The sequence below is a fragment of the Colossoma macropomum genome, unplaced genomic scaffold (assembly GCF_904425465.1).
Source record: "Colossoma macropomum unplaced genomic scaffold, Colossoma_macropomum, whole genome shotgun sequence".
NCBI lineage: Eukaryota > Metazoa > Chordata > Actinopteri > Characiformes > Serrasalmidae > Colossoma > Colossoma macropomum.
This window is the reverse complement of record NW_023494804.1, coordinates 15,604,137-15,627,602: the sequence shown is the minus strand read 5'-3', so window position 1 is coordinate 15,627,602 and position 23,466 is coordinate 15,604,137. Positions and strand designations below refer to the sequence as shown.

Here is a 23,466-nt window from a genome sequence, read left to right as displayed (position 1 = left end):
AACCATTTCATGCTTGAAGGGTTCTTTGCGTGGTGAAATCATTCTTAAGATTGATGGAGAATGTGTTGGATATGGTTCTATATAGAACCTTTTCAAAAAGGGTTCTTCTATTGTTACAGTGTCAAGCTTCTATACAATAGCAGAACCTTTTTCAAAAAGGTTCTATATAGAACTGTCTATAGCACATTCATGCACATTTTCTATTAATCCAAAGAACCCTTTTATGATGCAAAGAACCCTTTAACCATGCAAAGGGTTCTTTGAGTTTTCATGGTTCTATATAGAACCATTTTCTTTACTAAAGAGCTCTTGAAGAACCATCTTTTTAAGAGTGCAGTTACAATGTCAAGCTTGTAACAAAATAAGAACCCTTTTCTGTGCTATATAGAACCCTTTTCAAAAAGGTTCTATATAGAACTATCCACACCATATTTTCCATCAATCTGAATAACACTTTTGTGTTGCAAAGAACCCTTTAATCATGCAAAGGGTTCTTTGAGTGTTCATGGTTCATGGTAATTTTCTTTACTAAGTTTTATGTCCCACTAAGTCCCACATTAGGCTAATTCACCCTCTTTTCCTTATTCCACGGTTGATGTCTCACAAATAAATTCAGTTTGATATGTAAATGTTGAGATTTAATGCATCTTACTGTATAAACAGATATTCGAAATTAAACAGAGTGAATTCTGTGCTTCTACTACTTTTAAGTTTCAAAACATTTCGATTTTTACGTTATGCTTCTTTAACGACGCTGTGAACGTGATTAAAGAAGTGTTACGTTAACTAAATAAGTGTTTAGGTATGTGTATGCTGTTTCCACAGGCAACAAAACAGCGCCACAGTCTACGTAAAAAAATACCCCGGCCATTTCAAGACAGAAATTTGACACTTTAGGGGCAAAAACAGATCTCAGAGCGGCTCTCGCTCCCATTACAGCCGCAGTTCTCCCCAAACGCTTTCGCAAGAGCTGATCGCAGATCAGAGTCGAGGTGTTGAAGAGCCTATCCTCACATGGCTCCTTACGTCACCGGGGCTGTCCGACAGGCATCGCCTGTCCTAGTCTACGAAGCTGATTGGCCAGACCCTCTCCTGCGCAACGGTCAACCAGCCAGCCGATTGGCTTCCTTTACTTTTGCTTCGCCCGCCTCCCAGTGTCGAATTTCAGAACGCTCATTGGTCCGCGTCACCATCAGTCATAAAACGCACGCAGTTATTGGCAATGTGGCATGTCAATCACAACACGGCCACCAATGGGAGTCTCGCAGATGTGCTAGGTGCTTTCGACACGGGAGAAACCGGAGCAGCTAACATTAGATCGCTTTAAACGGGTAAAACAACAGTGATGTGTTGAAGTTAAAGACTTAATCGCGTATTAAGGAGTGCCTGCTTGATGTGAATGGCTCAGTTCGTTTCAAAAAGGACCCGTTTTGCTCCCCTGTCGTCGACAACGAGGAAATTTTGGAAATTTGACCCGGTCAGGGAAGAAAACAGCACAGCCGAGCTAAACTCGCCCCGAATCAAATGATTAACATTGCCGTTTAACGGCGAAAATCTTCACGGACACACGTTTTCCACAGGTATGTTGCTTAAAACCAGTTTTTTTTACATCTAATAGTCTGTCTCTTAGGCCTGTGAAGTAAAGGTTATGACAACTCAGTCCTTGTGTTGATGATTTGCTCAGCTTCTTGTTCGAATGTTCCCGTTCCACCTTAAATGATGTAGTAGTTACAATCTGACGGCTCAGGCACCAGAATGTAACTGCTGCGCCTTTAAGGTGGACCGGCAAAATTCGAACTACAAGCTGAGTAGTTGAGCTCGTTAGAATCACTAACGTTACTTTAATAAGCTATAGTATCTCACACTTTTCATATAATTCGCTCAGACGTGGTTTTATTTAAAGCTCTTTTAGCTTAAATCGTCGCTTTTTGTCAGTAACCCGGCATTTTAGCGTAGCAGACTTAGCCTAGCGCTACCGCGGCCTTCCAGCTCGTGTCGTCCGAACGATTCAGTTTATGGAATCGATTCATGTAGTGCCTGAATGTAAAAATGAATTGTTGAATAGACATGAATCTGTGACTGGATTTGTTTTGTTTCGTTATCATGTTTAACTCATTGTCTTCCTAACCTGTAGTTAATACCTACTTTAAAAAGTTCTTCGAAGGTTCTTTATACATGACAAAGGTTCTGTGTAGAACTATTCTAACTGTTTTTTGCATGATGAAATGATTCTGTATAGCACCAAAAGGGTTCTTCTACTTTTACAAGCTTGACGTCATAACAATAGCAGAGCCCGTTTTAGTGCAGGGTATATAGAACCAGTCTCAAAAAGGCTCCATGCAGAAACATACAACACATTCTCCATCAATCTGAAGAACAGTTTCACAATGAACCAGAGAGCAATTTAAGCATGAAAATTCTGAATAGAATTCATAGTTCTTAATGGAACCATTAACTTTTCTGCCGAACCATCTTTGTGTAGTGTGTAATAGTAATAGTAGGACTATATAGAAACTTTTAATAACCATGATGTGAATCGCGATTCGTCGAAAAGATTCGTTTGTTCTTGTACTTGTATCCAGCTTTCTGCCTTTTCTTCTCGCACTCAGCCGAACAAACAGCATCTTACGCTGCGTATAATCGCGTAAGACGAAATTTATGTGCATTTTTTTGTTGTGTTTTAAATCACGGCCTAATTTTGTATGGTCTTTTTTAATGAGAGCCGCAATTACAGTTTTATGCAACAAGTCAGGGCGATTATACTGGCTGCATCTGGACCTGGACTCTTTAATTATTTAGATTTTTGCGCCTTGACTTTAGCTTAGCAGGTGTTAAATGTGGTAAGTGTGCTGGGTTTGTGTTTCTAACCTGGCAGCTGCAGACCGAGTCAGACACGTGTGGATGGTTGGGGAGGTGCAGTGCGTAAGTTTGGCCGCAGGGTGTCACTGTTTCCTATGCATTTTGTCTGAGTCAGAGGAAACAACAAAGCGAAAGCATGGTGGGGATTTCACGGAGCAGTCAGCCAGATCACTCAAACATAAGTCAATACTCAAGCTTGGTCACTAGGAAGAGAGTAGAGGGCCATTCCTATTGTGCAATCCAAACTTTAGTCCTAACTTTGTCAGTTGTGTTGATGAGAAATCTGGCTTTGTAACACTCTAAAACCTTCAGAGTGACTAGATTTAGCAACGTTTGACATGTTTTGCTGTTTAAAAGGGAACTCCACCAAGTTTGCAAAGTTTCTGCATAGTTCAGTGTTTGAGATGTAGACCGAGTGATTCAGAGTGGTTTGATGAGAAATGGTTTGTTGTAGAATTTACAGTGGTGGTGATAGGAACCAGGGGTCACCATGTCTACAACACAAATATAGACATTTTGTTTACTATTCAAAATGGTATGGAGTGGAATGTTGATGATGGGGAAATATATGTATGTGTATGTTTGTATATCTATCCCTCCACCATGAATGGATTATTTTTAAGCCGAAGCTTTATTACAGAACTATCAGTCAGGCTTCACATGGTGTATTCATAACCATTTCATGTAATATTTTTCTGTGAGGGAGCTTTTAGAGGTGGACGTTTGGTTCCTATCCCTTGGCGGTGTTCAATTTTGAGCCAGTTTTTCTTAAAAGTGCAGTTGACTTATAACTGTCTCTGTGTTTTTTTGTGCAGGTTTTGCCTCATCATGGCAGTGTTCAGTTCTCAGGTGCTGTTGGCAGTGACCAGATCCAGGTAAGACTGTGACCCACTTCTGATCTGTGTATATATTTTTTTCAAAACAGCGTAATCTATTTTTAGAAAACTGTCTTGTTTTGCACCCACAATGTGTTGACGTCGTTCAGTGTTAATGTGCATACCATGAACACCTGCTTTTGGTATTTACTGCACCTGTTTATGACTCTAGGGGATCCTACTTGCTCTCCAAACGGCACGGCTGCTCCTCCCTGCCCTCCACCGCCTGCATCCGTTACCACTCCGAGTTTCCTGGCCATGCTGCGCTTATAGCTCGTGCCCCTAGGCCGTTATACCTGCGCTGCTCCAGTGCCAACTACTTGCGGCCTGCCTGCGTGCCCTCGCGGGCACTGCATGGCTCCAGCACCTGGCTGCAGGAGCTGAAGGATTCTCCTGCAGGGTCCGAGACGAAGACGAATGCTGTTCCCACAGAACCGACCATACCGAGCAAAGCTGTGACGCGCAAGTCACTGGGTCAGAAAGTGCTGGACGAACTGAAGCATTACTACCACGGCTTCCGACTGCTGGGGATCGACACTAAGATCGCAGGCCGGATGGTTTGGCGGCTTCTGCATGGACAACAGCTGACCCGCAGAGAGAGGCGGAGGGTATGTAAATATATAAACATATGCTGCCAAATATAAATTTTTATTTGTCCTTGTTAATTTACAGTAATCTAACATTGATTAGAAAGCTGTTTATAATTTGTCATTTTCTTTATAAAAGCCTTGTTGCCAGAGGTCACACATTTTGTCCCCTAGTTCTGGTGACCTTTGTACCAAAAGAGTTTAAAGTTGTGCTTTTAGCAGTAGTTTGGAAAAGAAAACTGTCAAATCGCTATTTAGACAAAACCTGCTCTTCTTAACAAAGAAGATACTTGAACACTAATATGGTAGTGCGCAAACATCAGAATGAACCCTTTGTTTATTTAATTTCCAGTCAAAATAGCCATTAAGTACATTTTTCAGGTGATATTCAGATATGGCTCTGAAAGGATGAGTAGCTGTCAAGAGGCCTCTCTGAGAAAAGGAGACAGTCACATCAAACAAAGAAGCTGAACAATGGACTGACCACCTCAGAGTCCAGACATAACTGAATGTGTTTAGATTACTTCAGAAAATGATCAACCAACTTCTAAAACTGACGTTTGGATGTGTGGAAAATTGTCCCTGCAGATTTGTTCTTACTTAATAACTGTGTTGACTGGAATTTAAATAATGAAGCATTGTCTCTGACTTTTGCACAGTAATATTTATACCCAAATTTGATTGTATATGTCTGTGTATCTGCCTGTGTATCTGCCCTGCGATGGACTGGCGACCTTTCCAGGGTGTTTCATGCCTTCCGGCCAATGACTGCTGGGCTATACATATATACCCAAAGGCTATACAGAGGCACACAGCAGCTTTATGGTCTTAAATACATTTTTCTTAATTAATGCAAAAGTAAGAATGAGAATCGAATGTTACTCAGGAAGGCAAGGTGTCCCAAAACTTGTAACAGGGAGTGTATGAATAATGTATTGAATGTGTTTGATAAAATTTCTGTTTCTCAGGAAATTAAGGCTACATCCTCACACTGCAGTCTTGATTTGAGCAGCGTTGAGTGTTTGTCTTTTCTTGTAAAAAACCTGCTTCAGGTCATCATCCTCCTCATGAGCTGAATCAGACTGATAAATAAACAGACAGAATAGTAATTATTCCTGAAGGAAATTACAGAGGTACAGCAGAAACAACAGAACTGCACAAATCAACAAATTACACCTGCATCTTAACAGCCTTAAGGAAATTTCATATCTCCAAAATGATAACTTATCAGGAGAATAAAAAATGTTCTTCATGTACATGATTTTGGAACAATTATATGGGAATGTTTATAATTAAATGTTCATACAATGTAAAGCTGGCAGTGCACAAAATTATAAATTAAATGATATATATATATGTTTATTCCCCAATATGTCAAACTATTGCAAATGAACAGTAATTGCACACTAAAGTAAACTAGAAATCAACAAAATGTCATTTGACCAGGGGTGCTCAAAATTTTGCACATGATTGTAATAGGAGAAGCTATAAAATTAACAAATGAATGCTGGTTTTAGAGAAGGAAGTGAAAACCCACCACCATCCACTGCTTATTTGACCCTTTACTAAATACAGACAGCGCTGTTCAGTCTGAACATTATCTATTAAGTGATTGATTCCAGTGTCAGAGAATGACTAACCTTCAGCTGTCCTCTGTTGGGCTGACCCAGGGTTTACCCATAGTGCTTAGCTGTGTAAATGGACAGAAAGCAGTTTACATAAGAAAAGAGAGGAAGCAGCTTGGGGAATAAAAGAACCCCTGGGAGTGTCTCTCATTAACTCAGAGGGCTTTGTTTAATTGAATGGTTAACGCTGACCTGTTTTGTCCCCTTGTAGCTGATGAGGACGTGTGCAGACCTGTTCCGTCTCGTCCCCTTCATGGTCTTCGTCATCGTTCCCTTCATGGAGTTCCTGCTTCCTGTCTTCCTCAAACTGTTCCCTGAGATGCTGCCCTCCACCTTCGAGACAGAGTCTAAGAAGGCACGTGATGTTTTATTGCTAAAGGGCTGTGTGTGTTCACCCTTGAGCATTTGATTTATTGGGGGTTTTGTTTGGGTTCATGGTGTTTTTACTCTCTGTTCAGGAGGAGAAACAGAAGAAGGGACTTGCTGCTAAGCTGGAACTGGCCAAGTTCCTGCAAGAGACGATAGCGGAGATGGCCCGCCGGAACAAGGCGGCCGTAGGGGACGAAACGCAGAAATTCTCCACCTACGTCCAGCAGGTCAGCACAGACAGAAAAGTCATTCAGAAATGTAACGGAATTCAGCTGAGGGATCTTTTCTCAGGATTTCTCAGTAAGCTGGATAATTTAATTGGAAAATGAGTAGCATCCAATAGAAGTAAGCCTTAAGTTCTCCTTCTGTTGGACAGGGTTGATATTGGTCCTCATTATAGTGAAACACCCCTTAACAGCACTCATCAAACTGTGTTAAAGGTTTAACTTGGTCATGAACGCTTGCTGTAGATATATTTAAAAAGATTTTTCTTATAATAATATTATTCAGATATGTATTACTGAAAGAGAAAGGGCATGAAACTTAAGACACAGTTTTGAAATGGTCAGTCTATGGAGTCCATGGCTGCATCCAGAAACCCTGAAAGTTAGTGCTTTTTCCTACTGATCCTCCTCCTGTCCTCTGTGACCTGGAGGAGGCGAAAGAAACCATTAAAAACTACCCGCTGAATACAATTCCGGCAAAGGACTCACAAGTGTACACTACCTAGGAAGACTTATAGATTTTAGAGTGTCATCACTGCAGACCAGCACAGAAAAGAAAGACAAAGACTGAGTGATCCAGCTACACTTTGTGTTTGATTTGGGTTAAAATAATTGTGTTGTATATTTGGTAGCGTTAGGTAGTCTGCTCGTACAGATTTGGTTTTCCTTCATAATCTGAATGAATTTATTGCAAGCTCTTTGCATGTGTCAGTTTGCTGGAATAACTTTTTTTTGTATACAAATGTGATTCAGGTTAAAGCTTTAAAGGATTAGTTCAGTGAAAAATCAAATTCCCACGGTTAGATGTCACTGGGCTTGTTTGAGATAAACTGCGCCTCGCCTTGGTGTTTGGCAGGAGTAGTTGGTTGCGGTCATAGCTGAGATGAGAGCCATCAATTGGGACAGTTTTAACATCAGTGCCCATGCGAGCCAGCAGCTTTCGCAGCATTTACATATCAGATAAAAAATGTCTTCAAGAATATAAATTCAATCTTTAATAATAATGAAAATAATAATCAGAAATAATAAACATTTTAATAGGCTTCGTGCTCTATTTAACACAGTTCGTGTCGGCTGAGCTTCTAGCCAAAGAGGATTAGGCTCTGTTGCCATCAAGTCGGCTCTTGGCTTGATTGGTCAGCAACTGCGCCGCCTGGCTCTGAAAACTGCAGCTGCCTCGCTCCTGTAAAATTATAACTCATATGTTATTGCGATGCGCTGCTGGCGGAAGACTGACAAAAAAGCTAACTGGCATGCACCGTACTGAGCCAAGTGGCGAACTGTGCAGCACTGCATTAAGTCAAACAAGCTTATTCCCTTTGGTCACTGAAGCTTCAAGGCTCGTGTAGTCATGGAAGCTAATACCCCACTAGTTAAGCTTAATTACATGCTTAACTCATCACACACTTGCCTCAAACCATGCCAGGTTAGGAAATCTCCCGGTTGACAATAAACATGTCTTGGTTAATTGGTGTTTGTCTGCAGGTGAGGCACACAGGTGAGCAGCCCAGCACCAAGGACATCGTAAAGTTCTCCAAGCTGTTCGAGGATGAGCTGACTCTGGAGCATTTAGAGCGACCCCAGCTGGTGGCTCTGTGTAAACTCCTGGAACTGCAGCCCATTGGCACCAACAACCTGCTGCGCTTTCAGCTGATGATGCAGCTGCGCACCATCAAGGCTGATGACGAGGTGAGAGAGAAAACAGAAAAGTGGCCAGAAATTACATTTCTAGTCAATAGGCTGGATGTGCTGGATGTAAACTTGTGAGTTATCATTTTTACTATGGCTGTATAATCAATAAATCTCTCTCTCTCTCTCTCTCTCTCTCTCTGTAGATGATAGCTAAAGAAGGTGTGGCTGCTATGACTGTGGCAGAGCTGCAGGCTGCGTGTCGTAGTCGGGGGATGAGGTCTCTGGGTCTGACCACAGATCAGCTCCGTCAGCAGCTCCAGCAGGTACCATCCATTAGCTGTCTGCACATTTAAAGTGATACTTCATTGAAAAATCAAACTTATCTGATTTTCCACTCACCTCAGATGTGGTTATATCAGACAAGACATGTTTGGTATCCAAATTTTGGATTTCAGATCTATTCTGCAAATACATCCCCAAAACTTCTCTTAAACCACATCCAGGTCTTCATTCTAGATGTGGTTTAGGACAGGGTATGACTTACTGTGACCCAAAAACATGAACAACATTTCAGTGTGTAGCCAAACTCTGCTGGCAACAGGACAACGGGTGTTGTGCCAAATTATTCGCTTATAGGTCAGTGTTGATAGTTATTTATATAAAAGAAACAACAGAAATTGCAAAGTAATTCAGAACAACACTGCAGCATTCAGCTACACTGTGATGTTTAGTTCATTTGTGCCAAACTCTTCTTTTAAATGATCATTTGGCATAAAATAAAATCACATTTCTTTTAATTGAAAATCAAAAAAGTTTGGATTAAATAGATCTACAATAAAGTGTGAAAATCAGACGCTGTTTAATGTTTGTTTTATTGGCTCTTTTGCGCTGGTTAGCACAGACATGTTCAAACAGTTTAATCAGCAGATCTCCAGTGAAACTCAAACTCAGCTGCATTCTATACACACTATAACTTACATGCTTACAACATTAACTAAATGATTTAATGAAATTCTGTAAAGTAAATCACATGAATAACACAAAGTAACTCAATATCTTCTTTAGAACCAGAGTATTATTAGATTGTTGTTATAAACACATGGGCTGGTTGGATCCTCCTGGTGTGGGTTCATGTTTCTTCTCTAAATGATGAGCACTAAAGTGTCCTGCGTGCTACTAGCTCTCCCTGCTGGAGAAACTGGTTACAGTTGAGAATTTACATTTGCATTTCTCTGAAAGCTGAAGCAATGAAGCAACTGCCAATTTTATTCTATTATTAGTGAGTTTTTGAGTTTAGTTTTTTACTAAATTCAGGGAAATGTGTTTTTTTTTTTTATTAACTCAAGATTGTGACAGAGTTGTGGCTGAATCTTCAGTATTTTAACTCTGGGTATTGATTTTGTGTTGCAGTGGTTGGATCTGCACCTGAAGGAGAACGTTCCTCCATCTCTGCTGCTGCTGTCCAGGGCCATGTACCTCACTGACCTCAAACCAAAACCTCCTGTTATCCCCCCCGTGCCAAAGTTAGAGGTAAACAGTCATTTTGTAATTTCCCAGAGTCTCCCTAGATATTAGACCAGCTTTACTTCTGTTAGAGCATTCTTTCTCCCTTTGCTCCCTGAGCACCAAGCAGAGTTTTTGTTTTTAAAAATGACCTAATGTGATCCACAATGATGTGTAAGCTGATCAAACACAGGATTACTTTCTGTCCTAAGAAAAAATTGCAGTAGAATTGGTGAAGCTACTTTTGGCATGTACAGTCATATGCAAAAGTTTGAGCTCCCCTTGCCGAACTCCATATTGAACACATCCCCTACACAGAACGTGCTTTAATGCAAGATTACAGATTCTTGTGTGTGCAGAATTTCTCACACACACACACACTGCGCATGCACACGCTGCTTTTTGCTGGTTAAGCCTCTTGGTCACAGTATACTTACTACGTATTTTAGTTGCGTATACATGTTACATAGATGTTGCTATTTAGTTGCACAGAAGAGTAAAGTTAGTGTCTAATGCTAAATGATCGGTTTGCTCCCTCTACTCACTGTCTCTGACCTTTGAGATGTAAGTGCTGTAGACTGACTGCAGGAGAAAATGTGCTCTGGTATTCAGTCACATGCAGCCCACCGACTGATAAGCTATCTCAGAGCTGTGCTGAATGGAGAAGGCTTACGTAATGCAGTCTTTGATCACTCTGTGTACTGCAGTATGGGTGATATGACAATATGTTATTGTGATAAATTAAGTCCTAGTATACTTTAAGAATATAACGGGTGTCCCAGAAGACTGAACAACTACAGGGTTCATTACATGGGTTTTGCTAGCATTTTGTCAGTTTAGAAAAAGTCTGTTTTGAAAAAATACATTTTGTGATGTGAATTTTGAAAATATCTTAAAGTATCGTGGTGTTTTTGTCATCTCACTCACCCTAGTGTGAAGTAGTAAGTACACTGTGACCAAGATACTTAACGTTCTGGCGTCCAGTGACATAAAGGTAAAAGCATTCCATATGACTCACATACATGATTTGTGGAAGGTTTTAGTTTCACTTTATTTGCCAGTAAAGCAGAGTTTTTTTTCATGGCTGTGTGGAACTGGGTTAGTCAGTGGATTAGTCTTGCATCAATGTTCCACATACAGTGGTAATAACAGTGAAGTATGCTAATCTCTCATACACTGTGTTAATTCTAGCAGTTTCCTATTGCGGTGTATGCCTGCATGTGACCTAATCTTGCAGACATAATCTCTTAAGGAGAACATCAGTGGAAAGACCATGCGATGCTTTAGGTTAAATGCATAGACTTATTATGGTGTGAACAAACAGAGTGACATTTTTAAACCAATCCAACACCACATGAATTTTGAGCTTACAGTAGGGAGTGCTGGTGACCTCATCAACATTGTCCAACGAGCCTGTCAAAAGTCCCCCCAAAAACTCCAGTTAATCATGTGCATATGCAGAGAACACATAAAAATTAACAAGAGAAAAACTGTTCTGTTAGCTAACGATAATGTTTCGCAGGTTAGTTTGGTTGTGTTATTGATATCAATGTTAAACAGCACAGCCAATAATTGGATACTATATTTAGCATTTTGCATCATCTGAATTGGCATTTTAACTTTGTTTTCTTGCAAATAATAAGCTTGAAAGTAACACAGCCATGGCTAAAAAAAAATGGCTTCCCACCCACAGCCTTGCTGAGTCAATTAAAATAAGTGTGGTGTGTCAAGTACAGCCCGTTTTAAGTTGAGAAAAAACAAACTCTCTCATTGTGCCCGCAATGGGAAGCTGTGCTTATATTGTCTTCTACTCCGAGTGAAGCAAGAGGACATGCTGAGTAACAAGCATGACTCACTTGGCAACATAAATCAATCACTTACTCCCAGAAAAACCCATATCCCATTGTTAATGGCGTATTTCGCCTCATGTCTAGCATCAAAAGTTGAGAAGTCGTCCCCAGACACATCTTGTCGAGATGACGTTTTATCCCAAGAGACTACACTTCACCAAGCCTGCTCTTCTGTGCGTGTTTGTGTTAGTAGAGTAAATGTATATGTGTAACAGAGACTTTACGTCAGTGGGACTGCTCCTCTGTGTGTGTTTGTGTTTATAATGTAAATGTATATGTGTGTAACAGAAAGCCACAGTGACTCCTGCTGAAACCGAAGCGAAGCCCGTCTCCGGCTCTGTGGAGGTTTTGGTCGACTCCGCCCCCGTCATTAAGGACCGGAAGGTGAAAATACTGACTGACGAACTCACTCACGCTTCATTCTGATGGTCCATTATAGATTAGAGCTGCATGATATATCATTTATTTATTGTAATTACTGCATTATTCTTTGTAATACTGATATCACTGGCTTCACTATGCAAATGAACCTATATTTAATAACAGTGCTTGTTTACTGGGTGCTTGAGCATCCTGACCAATCACAGAGGACTGTTTTTGGTTAAAATGATGCAAATCTATCCATGTCCCATTATTGGTTCACCAATGTCTTTTTAAAGGGCCTAGCAACTTATATGGCAACTGTCGCCCACATAGTCCTGATCAGGCAGAGTATTTCTTGTTATTTTAAGATGTTTTTTTCAAATCTGACTCTCAAGTTACAAATTTTTAGGACTACTGAGAGATTGAATGTTTACAGTAACATTTACCGGCCCCTTTAATATACCACAAGGCACATCAAGGTCACAATTTGTAGCACTATAACCATAGCACTATTATTTTGTATATATTGTGCAGCTAAACTGTAGCAGATAATTGTGACTTTACCTGATATTCAGTGAAATCTTAATACATTAATATCTAAATTAAGTTCCCAATATTTTTCAAGACCTTAAAGGGCCCATTTTATGGAAAACTAAACTTGTCTCACTATTTTTATTTTGTTTACAGATTATATCACTCTTATTTAAACACGGTTAAAACAAACTGTTAATTCCTCAGTCTATACCGTCCATATGTGGAAACTTAACTGCAAAAACAGCCACAGTTTCTGTGATGTCACAAAAAGCACATTTACATATCAGCCTACAGCAGTTTAGCCACACCCACTTGTGGTGAAGTTATAAGGAGTGTTTTTGCCTGATCTGCTTTTTGAATGAGGCTCAATACAGCACAGCCAATCAGAACAGAGCTCATTTACATACATAAGTCTTGAAGGCACTGTAACAAAAACGGCCTGTTTAATTCTAGGGGGTAATTAGAGGTTGGAGGTTAGGCATGCAAAAATTTCTGTTCTTAATGCATGAAAATTCACACAAGTTGACAAATTAAATATAACACACAAAAAATATAGGAGTTTTTTTACATAGTTAACAATTTGAGTCTTTCTAGATGAGCTACAGGGGACCATCAAAATAAAGTGTGACCAAAAAACTCCAACTCCCAGAATCCCTTGCTGTTGTCAAGGTCACATGTACTGAGGGGAAAAACGGCATTTCAGCTGAACCTGCTGTGGTTTTATGAGTCACACTGAGCAGTTTGGTTTGTAATTCTTATTGGCTGACGCTGTGGCTGTGGTTGGTTTGCAGGCGGAAGAGTTGGTGGAGAAGCCGCGCGGTTTGGACATGCCGTCACCAGAGGCTCAGTTAATACACGTAAGTGTCTAAACTGTGCTCAGTTCCTGATCCGCACCCACTGATCTGCTATTATGTAACCCAGGTTTAACCTCACGCCTCACTCTCTCTGTACCAGGCCAGATTAGAGCTGATCTGCCCCTTTAAGGCTTTCCTTCTGATCCTGTAATCCTGTTACCTTCATCTTGTTTAACTCTACAGATCTGTTAACGTTGGCTTCACCAGCCAGAAAAACACAGTGAAATCCAGTCGAGCTGTGCACTGAAAACTGAACACGTTTAACTGTTTGAGTACTGAAATCACTTTTGTATCTGTTGCACAGCTAAAACAGTCCTGTCATAGTGTGCAAGTTATGAATCCAGGACACTTGGAGCCCATGAAATGATGCTAAATTGAAGAGCCTAAGTTATGCATCAGTTTACTGTGTTTGTGCTGCTGGCTTACCTGATCAAAGATGACTGTTTTTAAAGGGGAACTCCACTGATTTTGGAACTTTCATCATAATTACGTGGTTAAGATGTAAACATAGTCATTCAGAGTGGTTTGGTGTAAAATTGTCCATTCTAGAGAAACTTGCCTAGTCAGAATTGTTCGTGGTGGTTTTAGGAACCAGACGTCCACCTCTAAAAGCTCCTCTAAAAGAAGATTTTGGTTTAAAACTTTAAACTCTGTTCCTAGTGGAAGGATATATTTAGGGCGTAGTAGAGCAAAATGGGCCCCAAAGAAAACCTCTTATTACAGATTTAGTACCATTTAACCATTATCAACACATTTTTATAGTGGAAAATCTGAAAAATAAGTTTTCTTGGGGGACTGTTTAGACTGACATCTACTCAATCTACTGACATTGTAGACCAACTTCTACTCAAAAACATCAGAAAAACAACGTCTCAGATATCAGGCAGCATATTAAGAACCATTTTATGTAATAACTTTCTTTGAGGGAGCTTTGAACAGTTCTGACTCAGTAAGTTGCTCTAGAACAGAGCATTTCACACCAAACCAATCTGAATGACTCTGTTTACATCTTAACCACTTAATTATGCAGGAATATTTAGAATGTGGTGTAATTGCCCTTTAGTATATGTTTAAATAATGTACAGCACTTAAGCTGTTGTTTTTAATGTGCTTCATAACTACGGTTTACTGTCTTGTTTACCTTTTGTGTTTGTGTCCTGTCAGGCCAAAGGAGCAGAGATGGCCCAGAAATCCAAGATGAGTGCCAATGGACTGTGAGAGAACTTTCACCCCAGTCAAGAAAGATCATCCATACTCCTCCTCTATCGCTGCTCCTGCTGTGAGAGGAGATGCTTTTCTGGAGGTGGAGGTGCATCTTCTTTTCTCCTCTCTCTCTCGCTCTCTCTCCCACTCCAGGATGTTTGAGCCTCTTCTGAACTTTGGACTCCATCATGACTCAAGAGCCGCAACACTACAAGACCTACCGGACCTGTTTTTGCCCTCCGTGACCCGTTCACTCTCTAAAGAAGAGAAAAGAATCTGAAATGAGGTCCAGCCAGCATCCTCAACCTTGAGAACTTTCCAGAACGTCATGTTCTGCTCAAATTGGCCACGAAAAAAACGGTTTTGCCTCATATGCAGTATGCATGCTCTGCTATAATAATCTTGGGTCTTTCTATTTTTTTGTTTTTGCAGAATTTCATTATGTAAATTTGTAAATATCTTGTAAAATATTGCCCTATTATAATAATTATTGTTAATATAATGAAGTGGTTCTGCTTTGGACACTCAGCTGTGCCATATGTGATCTAAAAGGTCTGCAAGAACATCATGCCGTGTTTTATTTTGCATACCTGAACGTGCGGCTAGGTTTGCAGGCATTTGTTCGTTTCCTCTGGCGAGGGAACGTAAAGTTCACTCCTTCAGGAGATGCACTGTGGAAACGTTGGCTGGCACAAGCTGTATTTAGAATTTAAAAAAAAAGCATTTGTATTTTCTGTGTTCATGATATGCAGCGTCCTGTAAATAACGTAAAGGTTTTTTTTTCTGTAACAGAAACGGAACAGCTGCCTTTTTTGGTCGGTAAAAATCTAATCAGAATTTGTATGTTTAATACTGGATGCTTTGAAGCCCTAATCAGGAGTCACTTGCCCAGCTACCAACAGCTTCAGTATCTGACGAAAGGATGCAGAGTAAGAGTGTGCCAATGCAAAACTAGCTGTGGGAGCATCAACCTTCTTGGAGTTTGAAAATGCCTATGTTTAGATATGTTTGACGCAAAGTGAATATCACTTTAGACTAAGATGAATTTTCAGGTCTGTGTTTTGTGCCAGTTTTATAGGGGGAAAAACAACTGGTTTTAGCTTTCCATTAAAACTGGCTTACTCCCACAGCCTTGGTAAGAAAGTCTCAGAACTAGCTGTGGAAACGCTAGGTAAACAGCTAGCTATGGAAATGCAAGATCCAGAACTAGATCCAGAAATATTAGGTCCAAAATTAGCTGCGAAAATGTTAGGTTCCTAGATAGCTTTGGGGTGTAAAGTGTAGAACTAGCTGTGGAAATGCTAGGTCCATGAATGCTAGGCCTGTAGCTAGCTGTGGAAATGCTAGGTCCAGAGCTAGATCTGGAAATGCTAGGTCCAGAATTAGTTGTGGAAATGCTAGGTTCCTAGATGGCTCTGGGATTATGTCCAAAAATAGCCTTTGACATTGTAAACCCAGAACTACCTGTGGAAGTGTTCCATAAATGCTAGGTCCACAGCTAGCTGTGGAAATGCTAGGTCCAGAATTAGATCTGTAGATGCTAGGCCCATAGCTATCTGTGTAGCTGTGGACACGCTGGGTTCAGAGCTAGCTGTGGAAATGCTAACAGGCGATTTTCCATATTATGTGCTTTGATGATCTTTGATCCTCACTGGCACTTTAAAAAAGAACTTCTCTCCGTCTCTGTTACTGAAAAACGCGGTACATCACTGTGGTTTATGGACACTGTTGGGTTTTGTCTGTTAGCTTTAGGATCTGGCCCGAATATGAACTGGATTTTCTTTTGAAAACCGCTGAGAAGTTGAGAGGAACAGGATGAAACTCATTTTTCCAAAGCGTAGTAAGAACCCTCATATTTCCTGTGTGTCATATTCACCTGTTTTGACTGTTTCTGACTGTAGAGGGTTGAATTGTATTGTTCATGCTCTGACTTCAAATGTGCTTCTCTTTAGGTTTAATGGAATTTTTACCAGCATTCTGTAAAGCTTGTTCAACAGTCGCTATGAAAGAACACGTTTGTGGGTGGAGCTTAGAGAAGGAGATGGTGAGCTTTTACCATCTGAAGGCACTTCTCACAGTCAGACAGTCACTCTCTGCCTTTTCCTTTGGTGCACTTTTTTGAAAATTGATACGAATGACATGCGTCTCCAGCGAAACGCTCCAGGCGGCTGTACAGTCGGAAACACTAGGTGCTTTTGACCTGCTCTACTCGTACCTCTGTGAGAACGAAAAGTGTTATATTTTGACAATAATGTAAAAGAAAAGAAAACACTGTTATGTCTAAAACTGTAATTAAAGCCATATTATTGATGATTGGCGAGTAATGCAATAAGAACAGTGCTTCCCCCTGTTTTCATGCAGTCGTCCATTTAAAACAAAAACTCCTCTTCATGGAAGAAGTATTTAGGATTTAATTGGATTGGATTGAATATTAACAAACTCAAGGATTTTTTTCTTTTTTTTTTAAAGCTAGAACACCATGTTCTAGTTGTGTGTGTAGCTTCCAAATCTGTATATTTTATTATGATTTTTTTGTTCTGAGCGCACACAACACAGAAATATCTGTGGAAATAAATTAATGGCATTTAACAGTGGAATCACTTTGTGTGTTTGTGCATGTTTTACCATTTCTGTAGTAGCATAAGTGTTATAATATTTCTGTTTTCTAAATAACTTGCATATCTGAGCAAGATGAATAATTTATTTATACAAGTGACCACAGCTCTTCTACATACGAAAACGTAAACATTGTTTCCAGCTCCTGCAGTTTAAGAACAATTCAGCTGAAAGCAAAGTGAGTGTAAATGTGACGTTAACTGGAACAGACTGAGTCGTAACAGATGCTAAAGTCTTGTAAGTTGATGCAAATGTGATATGTTAAATATGTTTAGTCAAAAACTGACATTTATTTTATAAATATAATTGTAAAGTTTCAAAAATGCTTTATTCACCTGTTATCCATAGTATGTTTTTCTACAAAACATCCATAAAGAATGTCCTGTTCTAATTGTATATGGGGGATATTATGAGATGTTATGTTTACTTTGGGGGTCTTAGCTGTAACAGTATGTAAACTAACCCCCCCGTGTGGAGGCTGTACTTTAGCCTGGCTAGCTCTCACTGTGAGCTGTTTGTCTGCTTCTAAATGCTGCTATATTACGCACACCAAGAGGAGATAAAAAAAATATAGGAGTGAATTCTGTACAGCTCACTCATCACAAACACTCATGATGAAAAAGTTACTTTTATGTAAATGGTTAAGATGTAAACAGAGTCATTTAGAGTGGTTCAGCGTTTTAGAGAAACTTGCACAGTCAGAATTGTTCACAGTGGTGGTGATAGGAACCAGACATCCACCTCTAAAAGCTCCCTCACAGAAGGTTATTACATGAAATGGTTATGAATTCACTGCCTGATGTCTGAGACATTGTTTTATGGTAGTTTTAAGATCTTAAAATCCATTAATGGTGGAGGGACACATGCAGAGACAAAATAGTCCCCAAATAAAACTTATTTCAGATTTTCCACTATTTTCCCACCATCAACGTTCTATATAAAACTCAAAAGACATGTTTAGGTTCACTGGTGGTTTTGGATAGTAAGTAAAATGTCTATATTTGTGTTGTAGTCATGGCGACCCCTGGTTCCTATCACCACCACTGTGAAGAGATCTGAACCATTTCACACCAAACCAGTCTGAATCACTCTGTTTACATCTCACACACTCAATTATGCAAAAATTATAAAAAATTGGTGAAATTCCCCTTTAACAGGTGATGTTGCTATGGTAATTGGAGAAGCATGTTTATGCACTTCTCTCTGGTTCTCCTGAAGCCTCTGATGGTGTAAGGACAGTTTTTCAGACACAGTTGAAGCTGGCCTGTTGTTTTTGTTCACCATAAGCTGAAAATGACTGCAGGCCAGAAGGTCAAAGGTCACACTGCTGCATCTTACCTTTGTTTGGAGTTTTGCTCACACGCTGTGTTAGATAACACCAAATTCAGTACAGGAAGTTCTCCGTGAGCAGCAGGTCTGCTCCTGAGGGCAGCATTCTCAAGCAGAACAGATGTTTAGAAAGTCATTTAATGAGAGTGCAGTTTAAAAAGTGAATTATTTCGTTAGTTATATTAGAACTATTAGAATAGTTCATTTTTTACCCAGTTTTCCCTGTTTTACTCAAAATATAGTCGATCAGCTGAGACATATTTGGTGTCTGAAGTTTGCCTCTTTACTTTTAGCACTGGAGCTACAAGGCTAATGTAGCTAACAAGTAATGAAAGCTTATAGCCCACAGTTTAGCATAGTGCTAACTGCCTGTCTCAGTTTCTTACTCTTTCCTCTGAGGTCCACTTATAACTTTAGTGTGGTTTTATATCAAAAAACAGTCATAGTTAATTTTTTACATGACCATTTTCCAGCCTTAGCATTAAACTGGCTGTTTTTCTTACCACCCTTTTAAGACTGATATATGTAAGTGAGCTCTGTTCTGAGGCTATGTAAAGACTGCCAGCCCAAATCTGTATTTTGTCCTATCTAGGTTGTATCCAGACTGATTTTTTAATAGTCTGGAGAGCAAAAAAACACATTTTGCAAATCAGATCCAAACCACATTTGGAGGTGGTTTTTGAAATGTGACTTAAATCAGATTTTTACAGATCTGTCTCAGTCTGGGCGCTTAAATCAGATTTCAAAGTGTCTTTTGCGTCACACTCAACATGACAAACAACGACGATGTCAAATCCAGTGTGATGAAGTGCTGGGATTCAAGAAGAGCTCCAAAGATTCATGATTATGAAGAGTTTGAAGTGCGAGATGATGCACCTTCATCTCTCCTGTATCTGCGTTTGAGATCGGAGTCACTAGCGTAGCTACATAGTTACTGACGCCTACGTCGTTACCATGGCAACCCATGTAGCTAGACTGGTGATGTCTGAACACGCAAATCCGATCTGATCACTCGCAAAAATAAAACTACGTTTACATTACAAGCCTCATTGCTCAAATCCTTTTTTGCCGAAATCCATGATCGTTAATTAATGTGAATAATAATTAATGTGAACGAATTGGCATCCTCAAATGACCCGCATGCTCACATCCTAGTCAATAACGTCACGTGAATGAATCTCGTGTGTCACGTTCATCATCAGCAAACAAACTAACGAGCAGAATGAGCCCTCACTGCGAAGATAATTAACTCTGACCAGCTCTCAGCTGCATTATTAGAGCGAGACAAAGGTGAAAAAGGTCAGATATGTTGCTTTTACAGGCTTTAACTTGTGTTCTGCTGCCATAGTAACGCTCAATGATGGCGCACGCACAGTGGAAAAAAACCCCACACGAATTCCCATCTGAGTGTTCACATTAAGGTCACATGGATACGTATCTGAGCTAGGACCAAATATGAAAGTGGCTCAGGTCAGATTTGAAAAGATCAGATTTGTGTGTCCACATAGCCCTGAAAACATCAGATCTGAATCATATTAGGGCAAAAAATTGGATTTGTGCCACTTCGACCTGGTAATGTGAACGTAGCCTAACAGAGCGGAAGCTCAAAAGATCTGATTTGAGAAACAATTACAATTTGGCTGTGATTCAAAAAGCAGTCCAGGCTGAAACACTCTTTATAACTTAAGTTAAGTGAGTGGGTGGGGCTAAACAGCTGTAGGCCGAATAGGTGAGTGCATGTGAATGTGTGTTTTTGTGACATCACAGAAACAGTGAATTCACAATGGGCTGATTTTGCAGTTTAGTTTCCACATATGGACTGTGTAATACCCTGATAGCAAGAGGATAGTGGAACAATATCGGCCCACTGATGGCAAAGCTGGTGGTCCAATAGCGTTTTGCTCAGCATTTTCTGGGCGGTCCACCAGTGGTTAAGCAGAGTAATAGACAAAATTCCACTGATCATCACTCATTTTCCACTCACAGTCCAATTTACTTTTTTTCCTTCCTTCTTTTCTTTAGTTATACTTTGTGTATTAGTAGTTTAGTAAGTAATTTTAATCTAAGTGTCAGCAACAACGTTTTCCATAAAATCATTTTATATCAGGCCTAGTCATTATTTTTTCTCTCTCAGTTGTTGATATGTTGAAACTTTAACTTTTTATACACCACATTATTACTTCAAGAGAGAGGAATATTCAGTTTTCCATGATATGGGCCCTTTAAGTAATCTCTCATTATCTTGATTATGTGGTTTCTGACACTGTTAACTATAAACATGGACATACAAAGCTAATCTTGAAGATTTTTGTCTGTACTTTTGCTGATTTGCAGTACAGAAAGTGCAGAAGAGCCTGAACAGTGTGTCTGTACTTAGACTGCATTCTGCAGGAGCTTCACTCCCTGCTGAGAGCACTGGATTAGCTCCAGTAGAGAAAGTGTGCTATTTGGAGGAACTTTAAAGGGCCCATGTACCTGACAAACAAACAAATAATGTGTTTAATATGGTTTTGAAGTTTCAAATTTTCTGTAGAGTCCTTTTAAACTTGCTTTTTTTGTGATGTCACAAAAAACAACTCATTTACATATATTTGCCTGCTAGGTCTATAGCAGTTTTGCCCTGCCCACTCACACTGAAGTCATAATGAGTTTAATGAAGAGTTTAAGAAGTTTAATATAGACTCACTAAGCACTTCGTTAACCTCCTTGTTTCTTTGTCCATTTTATCAGTTCCCCTGACCATAAAGGAGCACTTTGTAGTTCTACAGTTACAGACTGTAGTCCATCTGTTTCTCTGCATACTTTGTTACCCTGTTCTTCAATGGTCAGGACCCCCACAGAGCACGTATTATTTGGGTGGTGGATCATTCTCAGCCCTGCAGTGACTCTGACGTGGTGGTGGCGTGTTAGTGTGTGTTGCGCTGGTGCGAGTGGATCAGACACAGCAGTGCTGCTGGAGTTTTTTAACACCTCTGTGTCGCTGCTGGACTGAAAACCAAAAACATCCAGCCAACAGCGTCCTGTGGGCAGCGTCCTGTCACCACTGAAGAAGGACTTAGAGGATGACCAACACAGTCGGCGTAGCAGCAGATGAGCTATCGTCTCTGACTTTACTTCTATAAGGTGGACCAACAAGGAACGAGTGTCTAATAGAGTGGACAGTCAGTGGACACAGTGTTTAAAATCCCCAGCATCAGTCTGTAAATGTAGAACTACGAAGTGCTTCAATATGGTCAGTGGAGCTAATAAAATGGACAATGAGTGTAAATATAAGAAGGTGGACTTATGAAGTGCTCTGTGAGTGTATATTAAACTCTTCAGACACCTGGTTCCTATCACCACCACTGTGAACAATTGTGACTGGTTAAGTTTCTCTAGAACACAGCCTTTCACACCAAACCACTCTGAACGACTCTGTTTACATCCATACGCAGACATTTTGAAAAATCAGTGGCGTTCCCCAGCTGTGAAGAATAATGCATGGTGTACAGTTTGGACCAGTAGTGACATCTGGTGGTTGAATAGTTGAATTACAGTTTTTCACCATAATATGTAGGTCACTGCTGTGGTTGGCCTGAAGGGTCAAATGGAAAACATTTTTTTCCCACGTGATTCAGAAACACAGCAGAAATGAATGTGACACATCTCATGACTACAAATCTACTCCACACTGGAACATTAATCTGATTACAAATATTTTTCAGAAAGTGTTAAATTTATGTCCTGAATCTGGGAGGCACAAAGTAAACACCAGACAAAGTGTTTGTGAGTTACTGTAATAAAACTAGCTGAATAAATAAATCAGAGACGAGGAGGTATTTTACAGTGTTTTGGCTGTTTTACTAAGCTGTTGTGCATCTAATTAACACTACTGTAATGTGTAGAGTAACAGAAACACCTGCTGCTCCTTCTGAAACCACCAGAAGAGAGTAAAAGGAAGCTCACACACAGCTCATAACAAACAGCATTCATTATGAAACTGAGTTTTTAAAAATGTATGGGGAAATATTACAAGAAATGTAACATACAACAATAAATGTATGTAAATATATTTATCAAATGTATTTGAAAATGTATGAAAACAGCCACAATCCTGTCTAATGCACTTTTACTGTTTGATACCTTTAGAAATTAATTTGTATTCCAGTATCTTCATTTCATGCATTATGATGAACCTTTAACATGACAAAAGCGAGTGTTGTAGGTATTGATACTCTGTGAAAATGCAGTTATGATTTGATATCTTGTTTATTTAAAAAACATTGTGTGTGAGAGTCTTACTGTATATGTACATGGTTAATGTAAAATGCAATGCAGATCACAGAAGTCATACTTGGTAACGATGGCTGAAAACTGAATACACTGTCCTAAATGTATTCACTGATGTGTTTCATTACAATACATAAAAAAATAACATATTCAGAATACATTTAGAACACATATTGATATAAGTACATCGGAAAAACTCTGCTGTAATTTTTACTTAATTCACACGGTTCCTTGCTTTTACTAATAGACAGTTCTTTCATGTAATTCTTCTGTTAATATGTTTCATGGAAAAGCTGCTTATTAATGAAATTAAGTTCTGAAATTCTTAACTTTTTTCTTTTCTCCGTCATCATCTGCTTCAGACACTGCTGCTCCCACAATCTCCCAAGCATGAGTCCAGTACAACACCGATATTATGAATAACTGATCACATTGATTTATCAGTCTACTCAGACTTTAACAGAGCTCACTAACACTGAGATTAATAACTGATCACATTGATTTATCAGTCTACTCAGGCTTTAGCAGAGCTCAGTAACACTGAGATTAATCCCTGATCATCACATTGATTTATCAGTCTGCTCAGGCTTTAGCAGAGCTCAATAATACTGAGATTAATAAATTAGTAATGGCCATTTGCAAAAATCAGAAAATGAGATGTAAATGCATATATTAAGCAAAAAATTGTCAACAGGGTAAGCCAAAAAAACTGATTAAAGCAGACCTAGTCATGTAAATATTGAAAAGACTTAAATTTGTTAGGCTGATTGTATA

At 39.6% G+C, this 23,466-nt stretch overlaps 1 protein-coding gene across 1 annotated transcript; it reads left to right on the top strand.

Annotated features, from left to right (window-relative positions):
• The first annotated feature begins 1,260 nt into the window (after positions 1 to 1,260).
• On the top strand, positions 1,261 to 17,075 carry letm2 (leucine zipper-EF-hand containing transmembrane protein 2). The gene is made up of 11 exons (XM_036594755.1): positions 1,261 to 1,580; positions 3,675 to 3,734; positions 3,907 to 4,342; positions 6,158 to 6,301; positions 6,405 to 6,542; positions 8,025 to 8,228; positions 8,375 to 8,494; positions 9,582 to 9,701; positions 11,813 to 11,908; positions 13,213 to 13,278; positions 14,440 to 17,075. Exons 2-11 carry the CDS (start codon positions 3,688 to 3,690, stop codon positions 14,491 to 14,493), a joined length of 1,425 nt encoding a protein of 474 aa, XP_036450648.1. The 5' UTR covers positions 1,261 to 1,580; positions 3,675 to 3,687; the 3' UTR covers positions 14,494 to 17,075.
• Positions 17,076 to 23,466: the final 6,391 nt, after the last annotated feature.

Coding starts and splice junctions, on each gene's coding strand:
- letm2 (XM_036594755.1), top strand. CDS start 3,688: ATGGCAGTGTTCAGTTCTCAGGTGCTGTTGGCAGTGACCAGATCCAG. Junction 4,343..6,157: donor CCCGCAGAGAGAGGCGGAGG/GTATGTAAATAT, acceptor GTCCCCTTGTAG/CTGATGAGGACGTGTGCAGA. Junction 8,495..9,581: donor TCCGTCAGCAGCTCCAGCAG/GTACCATCCATT, acceptor TTTGTGTTGCAG/TGGTTGGATCTGCACCTGAA.